Source organism: Labrus bergylta, chromosome 16 (assembly GCF_963930695.1).
Source record: "Labrus bergylta chromosome 16, fLabBer1.1, whole genome shotgun sequence".
Taxonomy (NCBI): Eukaryota; Metazoa; Chordata; class Actinopteri; order Labriformes; family Labridae; genus Labrus; species Labrus bergylta.
The window spans coordinates 4377781-4387834 of record NC_089210.1 but is presented as its reverse complement, the minus strand read 5'-3'; the positions used below and the strand labels follow the sequence as shown (position 1 = coordinate 4387834).

At 41.0% G+C, this 10054-nt stretch overlaps 1 protein-coding gene across 4 annotated transcripts in view; it reads right to left on the bottom strand.

Annotated features, from left to right (window-relative positions):
* The window catches only part of samd14 (sterile alpha motif domain containing 14), a 14224-nt gene extending 5281 nt beyond the window's left edge, over positions 1-8943 (bottom strand). For 2 of the 4 annotated variants that reach the window (XR_002278187.3, XM_020640992.3), the window contains exons 1-7: positions 8603-8942; positions 5055-5104; positions 1424-1581; positions 849-965; positions 580-766; positions 268-367; positions 1-66 (exon numbers count right to left, since the gene is read on the bottom strand). The exon at positions 1-66 is cut by the window's left edge and continues 3 nt beyond it. Coding sequence is in view for 3 of the 4 variants with exons in the window: in XM_020640992.3 (XP_020496648.1) it covers positions 1-66; positions 268-367; positions 580-766; positions 849-965; positions 1424-1581; positions 5055-5091 (665 nt within the window). In the remaining variant the exon portion in view is untranslated. Of the gene's footprint in view, positions 67-267; positions 368-579; positions 767-848; positions 966-1423; positions 1582-5054; positions 5105-8602 lie in introns of all 4 variants that reach the window. The other 2 variants (XM_065965020.1, XM_020640994.3) reach the window with 2 other exon arrangements.
* Positions 8944-10054: the final 1111 nt, after the last annotated feature.

The window sequence follows — 10054 nt, the reverse complement described above, 5'->3', positions numbered from 1 at the left end:
CTTCCCACAGAGAGCCTGTTGGATTTGTCTTTCCTCACCCTAATATATGAACGCCTGAGAGTCACCCTGAGAGAGAGAGAGAGAGAGAGAGAGAGAGAGAGAGAGAGAGAGAGAGAGAGTAGGTCATGTCTTGACTGCCCTAATTATTTGTGTTACTTTTTACTTTACTTTTAAACTGAGCTTCATCACTGAGAAGACTTTAATCATGTGGATTTAACATAAAATCATTTAAAACAGAAACCTGTACTGTGTGTTTTTGTGTCTCACCCCAGGTCTAAAAAGCGTCTCTTTGTTTTCTTGTCAAAGACGACTGTCGGACTGCCCGAATCAGCTGGACTAGTATCCCGACTTGAATCAGAAACCAACACTGACACACACACACACACACACACACACACATAGACGTCTGTTATAATGTGACCTTTGCGATTTGGCTTCCTGCTTTTCATCATAATGATGAGAATGTAGGCGCAGTTTTGTAAGTTTTATTTTTTTACAGGTGTGTTCAAAGGGCTTGGTAGTTTCAGACGCCATTGTATATCCTGGTGTGTGTAAAGGTGTCTTATCAGGTGGGTGTACCTTCGCTGTCGGGCCTCCTGCTTCTCCTCATGTACACACGAGAGCAGTCGGGGGAGGGGCAGGACCTGGAGGGCGAGCTGCTGGGGGTCACCAGAGCCTCCTGAGATGTGGCATTGGTCAGCTGGTGGTACCGCCCCCGTGGAGGACCAGCCAATGACTCTCTTTCATCCTCTGGAGAGCGACGCCCCTAAGGGAATCAAAATAAAGTACATGTTTACCCTTTATATTCAAACAGGAAAATCTGTCCCTCAACCCTCATTTTGTCTCACCAGTGGTGTGTCAAAGGAGAAGGCGGGGCTTCGAACCGAAAGGAGCGAATCAGGAGAGGGGGAGTTGCCTCGTATGGCTAGCTGGAGAGGTGAACGGGCAGAGTGTAACGGACTGTCCTAATAAAACACCCATACAAACACATAATCAGTTGCATGTTCCTCATTTTTACCATATTTAAAAAATATATCTATTTACTTTTTACTTTTTATGACTTTATTAGAGTGACAGGACAGTAAACAGAGCCAGAAATCAGGGACAGAGAGAGCGGGAAATGACATGCGGGACAAGAGCCACAGGTCTGATTTGAACCCGAGCCCAGGACTACAGCCTTTGCACATGGGGTGCGCAAATTAACAATAGGCCATGGACGCCCCTATTTTTTAACATTTTTATATTATTCCCTACTTTTCAACTTGCAGAAATTAATAAAAAATGTAATCTTCTTCTTTACTTCTTTCTTTATTCCTCCTTTGTTTCTTCTTTTTTGTAACAAATATATTTAATAGGCAGGTTATCATTTAATGTCCTCACTAAGTGTGGAATATTTGCATTAATCAAACGTCCATCACTGTACCTTTCTCTCGAGGCTGTCGTCCCCCTCCGTTGAGCTCACGCTGTCACGGTAACGGGACCTGGAAGGGCGATGTCTCCGGGCTTTGACGGACAGCTGGGCTCGGCCTTTCTGAATGCTGTTATCCAGCAGCTCGGTCTCTGGGATTGCCTCGTTCAGGTCTGAAACGCAAAGTCACAGAACTGACCTCAATCATGTGGTTTTATCTGCCAGGACTCACAGGTAAACACAAGGACAATTATACCTGAAGATCTAAGACTTAAGGCTGTATTCACACAAACATTAGCCAGTTCAATTTGTTTGTATAAAGTTGTCTTTTGAAGTCTATATTTGTTATTTTTTATGTCTCCTTATTTATGTATTTTTGAATCTATAATTATTTCAATTTATTAAAAACAAAAAAAACATGCTGCTTAAAGATAGTTTGTGCATGCCCAGAAAATATCTGGCAGAATTAGGAACACAAATTTAGTCGTTTTCACATTATGCACTCCGGAAAATATCTAGAATTTCGGGAGGATTGCTCCAGAGATTCTCCTGAAATGGCTGTCCACATTATGCTCCTCACAGCTGGAGACTATCCCTGTCAGAGGGGAGTGGGGGGCGGGGGATTTCCTGAGGTAAGACATGATGTAAAAATGCGGAAGTAGCGGACGAAGCAACAGAGTCCACTACACAACGCTATAATGAGAATATTTGCCTTTATATGAATGTAGTCCAATGCAATGTAGCCGTTCGAGATCGTAGTGGTCGCGTGCATACACTCTATGCACTGTGCAGCAGTAACGGTATAGAAACATCACTCCCCCCTACTATTGGCTTCGGCGTTCTCACATCAGACCACTTGGACTTGCTGCAGAAAAAAATACTAGGAGTCTGGCAGGAGAAACTCCGGGTGAATATCCTGAGTTTTTTAAGAGATTTCTGCAAGTGTGAAAGCTCCAAGAGAGCTAGCTCTGTTGACTTGTGTACAGGCACACACACATATTGAGGACAGAACCTCTTCTGACCCAGTTGTGATAATTTTTGGGTTTGAGAAATCTGGATCTTAGCAAGTAAATAAGAATACTTGAATGAATGACTCATTAACAGCAAAGCTGCTCTTCGATGGCTGCAGCTGTATTTATGATGACAACCAAAGTCTTTAACATAATGAGTTTTTCTTCATCCTCCCACTCAACCCATCAGAGATCCATCAAATATTTAGCGTGCTGACCAATACTCACACACACTTTTCTTTCTACAAACCTACTTGTAAGGACCAGATAAGACATTAATCACTTAATGTTCAAGACCAAGACCCAACCATTACAAGTAAAAGCCTAACTCTGACCTTTACCTGATTCTAACCTGAACCTTAAAGGAGATGTACTTTACTCACTTTCACCATTAATCATGTCAGTCTGGGTCAGTCATTTCAGCCGCCCACTTTCCTCCGATTGGACAGCTCTGTTTGCAGCAGCAGGGAAATTTGAGTGAGCTTAGGGATGGGCATGTGCTTGAAAGATCTGCCTGGGTGGACATGTCCGACAACTCTGCTCCATGCATGGCTCTAATTTGTCGGCAGAACCTGACTTAAATATGAAAGTCACAGAGGCATAATGGTGGGATCAAGTCGTCCCACCTCTGTGCCAGCATCGGCGGTAGTAACAGAAGCCTTACAGGGGTTAGACAGGATCACTGCGGACAGCACTGTGTGTGTGTGTGTATACATGTCTGAGTGTGTGTGTGTATGTAAAGCCCCCGCTGTTTGTTTTCACAGGCTGGGACACCAATATTATACTGTTGCAAAATCAATACAAAAGTCCAACGCGTAATGACGGTGGAGCTTTATTACGTATGTTGGGATCTAGGTTGGTCCTCCTAGAAGTGACCGTTGACTTTAATGTCCTCACTAAGAGTGTCTACACAAGGCAAATATGTTGTCCTTTTTTTCAGAGATAACACATTTTGTCATAGTGCAGACACAAATGTCCCCATAATGCATAAAAAGCAGAAATGTCCCCATAATGCAGGACCAAAGAAATGTCCTCAGAAGATAGTGATGTTCGTTACCAGCAAATAAAGCACAACAATGTGCTGTTAATATCACCAGTCCCAGAAGTCCTTGTCTTGCAATAGGCACAGATATCCTCACAAGACAAAGTTGTCATCTAAAGGTGTCATCGTGAGGTAGAAATGTCGTGACAATTAAGGTACAGCATCATCTCAAAAACAAAAATATTCTCCTAGATCCGAAAATGTCCTCATTGTCCTCGCAGGCCCCAAAAAATGTCCTCAGGCCCAAATTTACCAACAATACAGGAATACAAAAATGTATTGAGAAGACGGAATTGTCCTCACTTGGCAAAAATGACAACAAAATGTTAAAAGTTAGAATGTCCTCACAAAGCATAATCATCCTCACAATGAAAGGCAAGAACATCTCGACAATGTAGAAATGTCCTCAGAAGACACATGGCAATTCCAATAATGTGCCCTAATTTGCAAAAATGTCCTTACAAAGCAGCCTCTAATTTCTTAGCCTGGCCCAAATGTCGTCACAAGACAGAAATGTCCTCAGATTAAAACACCTGCACCTGCAGCAGTGAAGTAGTTTTAAAATCTGCTCTTTGGTGTGTGTTCATGTATTTTTTCAGGAGAATATAAACTGTAACTAAGATAAGCAAAACAAAAAATAATGTTTTTTAGGTGTTTAGGTATTACTTTCAGGTATTGGGAATACCTGCAGCTTGAGAGGGGAAATCCAGAACAAAATCACAACCCCTGTGTGAGTTCTGTATGAGAAGTCATAAACAGCTTATCTTATATACCTGTTAGACTGTCAGAGGACAATGTTTCAGGCATTTTATATAAAACATTTTGAAGTTATTGTATAACTACTTTTATCATACATGTTTTTTGTATGTGGCCATGAGTGTAATGTGTAGAATAATAGATCTCCTCTGTGCCTACTCCCCCAGAACGAGCTGACAGCAGTTTATTTCCCAGAGGATGGGGTTGGGAGTGGAGGGTGGTGGAAGGTATGGAGAGAGACGAGAAGAGATGAAGAGAAAAGAGGAAAGAGTATACAGTATGAAGGTTTTGATGGTAAAACATCAGGAGGAGGTGACGGGGGAAAGAGAAGGGAGAGAGATTGGATAAACGAGAGGATGGAGGGATGGTGTACACAGAGATGAGAAAAGAGAAATGAATGATGGGAGAGAACAAGAGGTAGAGAAGATGGGGGAGGACCCAGAGGCGAGAAGTAATTGCATTAGAAGGGGGAGGACGGAGAAGCATTAGAGGATATTAGAAAGCTGGAAGAAGAATGGGGCATTGGAAAAGAAAGAGAAAGAGGTGTAAGATTCAGAATTTATTTTACACAGAACAGTCTTTTTTCTGCCATCATTTCGTTTTAACTCGTGGTTCAGCTTCTTTTTTTCCCTCCACTGTAAACATTTGTTTCATCTTGATTGGTATAAACGATTAGTTGTTTTAATCTCTAACAAAGCGTCTTGTTTTATAATATCTACATGTTTTGTGTCAGAAGCTTAATTTGTAAAAGCTACTAAAAAAATAAAGGGTAGTATGTGCAGAATATATCAAGTTCAAGAACTGTACTTGTTACATTACATATGTATGTGAGACTCACCAAACACATTGTCTGTATCTTCCAGGCCGGCAGACATGACTCAGCAGTTACTGTTCAGAGATAGAAAAACAAAAAAGAGAGAAAAAATACAAAAGATGTTACAACGACAAACTCATTTATAAGAAAAGTCAATCTTGTGGGGTACCTCAGGGAAGCGTCCTTAGGCTTCATACTATCTATTTAACAAGAAGGTGTGTTAAAAGAGTATGCTGTTAAACTTTAAAGTACTTCAGGCTCAGAACATTATTAATGTTTAATATTGTTTCTGTAAATATAGATTGGACTAACAAATGCACCATTTGTCCTTGTTAAATTATAGTGAGCATTTGTTTCAGGTAATTACTAAGCATTTAAAGGAAGAATGTGCAACTATTTGATCCAGTAGATTGCATCAGCAATAAACTAAAGTCAACTGCTGATCTCGACACCTCCGCTATTCTGAAGCCTCCGCTCTCCTCCAGCAGCACACCTCCAGCCCCTCTCCATCGCGTTCGCACAAAGGAGTTATGTTTTAGAATGCTACAATTGCCTGTGTTGTTGTGTTAGCAGGCTAATGCTAGCTTGTAGCTTCATATTGCACATAAATTGGCATGGCATGACCGGCATTTAAAGACACTTACGTAGCATCCAAATAAGCAGTGAGTATGTTCTTCTTCTTTTCTCTAGTCCTAGACTCAAACAGCTTTATACACAAAGCCGTCCCGTCCATGTAAACATGACGTAAACACAGCTCCGACAACAGTACAGCTTTCGGGACTCACGCTTCTTGCTCCTTGTAGACAGTCATGACTCAGAGAGACATTTACAGAGGATACACTTGATTTCTACTTTATGTGTAAAATATCACACATTCTTGCTTTAAATTTTTTTTTTTTCCTCCAATTTCCTCCTTTGTGATGTGTGTCATTAGGATCCCCCGAGTTTTGGCATATCTCTTCTCACTTCCCTTCTCAGGACTCTCTCTGTCTTAATACCTCAATCTGTATGTTTTTTCCTGCTGAATTCTTAACGAGGCCTTTTTAGAGGTCAGCGCCTCTGAAAAAGCCAACGGGGAGGAGAAGGAAGATGAAGGAAGTAGCTGTGGGACTTTGGGAACCTGCAACGACTTTCTATTATTGCAAGAACCAGGACATCTGAGCAGCTTGTCTTCTCGAATGGGTGTAAAAAACAAGATATGTCCTGCAGACAGCCAGATGAAAATATCAGTGCAATAATTCTGGAAACCATTAAGCTCTCGTCCAGATTTCTTGGACTGTCTGTTAGCACGATAAACAGTACTTCCATTGAAAAGAATCCCAACAATACAAACACGACCAAGCGGTTCAGTGACTGACTTAGATGAGGGGACACCTCGCATAAAGCTAGACGTATCGGCCTGTCACTCAAAGAGTCCATTCCCCAAGTAATGCATCAATTTAAAGACTGTAAATGTTTATTTCTGCTGTGAATTTGGATTTTTTAACATGGAGCACTATAGGGATTGACTCACTTTTTGTGAAAGCCTCAGGTGGACATTGCAGGAACTGCAGTTCTTTTTACTTCTGCATTGGCATCATTTTCAACACAGAGGTTGGACATTACTAAGGCCTGCGAAGGTCAGCTTGTATTGGCTCCACTAGGGATAAGAGGTATAGCTTATGGATGACTTATGCTTAATTTTTTTTTCTGCGGAGGGTCACAGTGTCAGCTCTGATCTAAAGGCTTTATCTTTCTATTCCTGTAAGTCTCTTTAGAAGTGGAGTGAGACACTTGTCCTCCCTGTCAAATATTGCTGTCCTTTCAAATCGCAGAAAGATGAAGTAAGCAAAAAGGAGTAACATGTAGCAGAGAGAGGGAGAGAGAGAGAGAGAGAGAGAGAGAGAGAGAGAGAGACAGAGAGAGAGAGAGAGAGAGGGTGGAGAGGGAGCAGTGGGCAGGTATCCCAGCAGAAAGGCCATCTGCTGCCTCACCCTGCAGCCACGGTGTGAGCGGTAAACAGACGGTCACCCTGGATTCACTCTCTGTACCGAGGGTAGAAACAAACTGAACCACAGAGAAGGAGACCTAACAAATGATCACTAAAACAAAGAAGATGGCTATGTTTTAACATGTCGTAATGACTTAAAAAAAACACACAAAACACTAAAAAGTTGTAGATTTGTTAAAACAAAGGTTCAACCTGCTGATTGTCCTTACTGAATGTCTTTTCCTTTTATGCTTTTTAAAGTCTTTTAATGATGTATACTAACCCATGGACTGTAAATATTCATGTTTGAGGCCTGAGTGACGTCAGCCATCTGTTCCTGCAGGGGGCTCCGGAGGCTCATCTGCAGCAGCCACCATGCTGGTAATCCTGTCTGAACCTAACTTTCAGACGAGCTGAGGCGCGTTTTAAGCCTATGTACAAACCATAACATCGCGCTCACCTGTCAATCATGTCAGCTATGCACCTAATTATGGGAAACGCGTACCGTTTTCAAAATCAAAACAGAGCTGTTTAAAAAAGAATCACCCCCCGTACAGTGTGTGCTAGTGATGACAATAACTAATCAGACCTTTTTCATTTTTTGAACCAGGCTGTAAACATGTTAATTTATGCTTTAAAAACTGATTTTTTTGCCAGTCATGTGTATGTGACTTCTGGTGTTCCTGGAGGTAGCCTCAAGCAGATCCTCCACAACCTGCTGGATTTCGCACTTCTGTATTTGCTTCACTTTTCAAGACCGGAGGTTGCCGCTTGTTTTCACCTCACCTCATCTCATCTCTATATACAGTATGTCGTCCATGTCTTCATGTTGCATCATCTTTCATTGTGTCATGTTTTTCATTTTGTGGCATGTCACGTGTTATATCTCTTGTTTTAGTGTCACTTCATGTCTTTTCATTTCTCTATCCATGCCCTGTTTTTTAAGTAAGTAAAATTCAAGTAATAATTAAAATCATGCTATTTCTTGTTGCATGTTTCCAAACATCCTTTTTACTGCAATGGCCCATCTCTTTTAGTCTCGTTTCATTACATCCTTTTGACTCTCATGTTATGTCATTTATGGTGTGTATATGATACCTTTAATTTTGTCTGTAGGCTTTCTTTCCATGTGTCTCTGCTGCAAACTAACAGCTTTTAAACGCAGAAACACTTCGCAAACATGGGCTTGAACTGTGAGTTGCTTCTCAGACTGGGTGGAGATGGACACATACTCTCTCTCTCTCTCTCTCTCACTCACACACACACACACACACACACACACACACACACACACACTAACATTAACATCTAATGAGTCAAACACATTGACAACAAAGCAAACAGCTCATGACTGAAGCTCCAACAGGAAAATGCACCGTCAGGCCGAGGAAGACAGAGAAGGGAATAATATTTGACAGAAGGCGAATACATGAAAAGATGGTGGATGAAAAAGTGATGTTACAGATATTCAGACAGAGAAGAGGGAGGGAAAGATAGAAGAGGAAATTAAATCATGACAGACAGGGACAGGGGGAGAGAGGAGGAAGAGGAGCTGAAATATTAGACAGGTTTAGAAAATCAAGACACAAACAGATAAACTCACCTTTCTCTCTCTCTCTCTCTCTCTCTCTTTCTCTCTCTCTCTCTCTGACTGTTGTCAAGGCATGTCACCCTCTCTTGCTCTATCTCTCTCCTTGCCTCCAACACCAGCTGGTTGGTGAGGACTGCGACTCCCAGGGTTCCACGGGAGTCTGCTTTAGGCCTGGAGACAGTCTAGGATCGGTCTCTAGGCTTGTGGTCGCTGTAGTTTCCTCTGCCAGGACTCGCAGCAGCCTTCTCAGCCGGCTGACGACGAGAGGCAGAGCGAGCAAATGCTGGCTCACCGCTACTCAGCAGAATACTGCAGTCTCCATCTGAAAGAGCAGCACCAAGGACAGCTGAGGCAGACTGAGAGGAGGAGGAGGAGAAGGAGGAGGAGGGAGGATAATGGATGAGGAAGGTGGGGGGTGCTGAACGTGTGTGTGTGGGGGGAGAATGGAAAACAAGAACAGGAGAGATAAAGAGAGAAGGAAGAGGCAAAAACATCAAATAACATCAGATGAAGAAAATTACATTCTAATCAAATAGAATGAGAAAAAAAATAGAGTTTTGCTTGGAATAATTTGATATGAATTTGATGAGATTACAACTATCAAGAATGACTGCAGAAAAAAAAGACATAGCAAAAAACTTACAATAATTAACGAACAAGCATAAAAATAATAATTTAAAGAACATTTTATAAAAGATTTGAAGGACAAGAACAGGCATCAGATAGATAGATAGATAGATAGATAGATAGATACTTTATTGATCCCGAGGGAAATTCAAAGGGCTGCTGGAGCAAAATAACGAACAAAAAGTGATTGTACAAATCACTGAAAGGTGAATATTGTAAATTGTAATAATAATTGTAATATAAGTAAATATTCATAGAATTAAATCACCAGATTAAAAATATATTGTCTTCAAATGTATCTTATTAAAAAACTATATATTAGATTATAAGGACAATAATTACATAATATTATGTCAAAATAACACAATAAAGTATGAAAACAATCTTTCATATATGAACACATTTTTTCAATAAAAATGGGATAATTTATTATTATTATTATTTGATCAAAAATGTACTTTGACAAAATTGTTAAAAACATTTTGTTGCTTTTAAAATGCTCTGCTCATTTCTGTGGTTATTTTATGAAATACAATATGCTTAAAAGTTATGAACAATTATATATATATTTTTTTATTATTGGAACTTGAGCTAGATTACTCCAAGCTAGACAAGGCTTTTGACATTTGAGACTTAAAAAATAAATATTTTTGTTGACCTCTGGCGTAATGCAACGCCTGCTGAGTGCAGCCAGAGGGCGCTATTGGTCTGTCCAGACAGCGCAGCAGGTTGACATGTGTTCCTTTTCTGTCTTCACAGGAAGTGAACTCTGGCAGAGGGAGCGGGAAGGAGGGGGAGGAAGAGGGGGAGGAAGAGGGGGAGGACAAGCTGAGACTG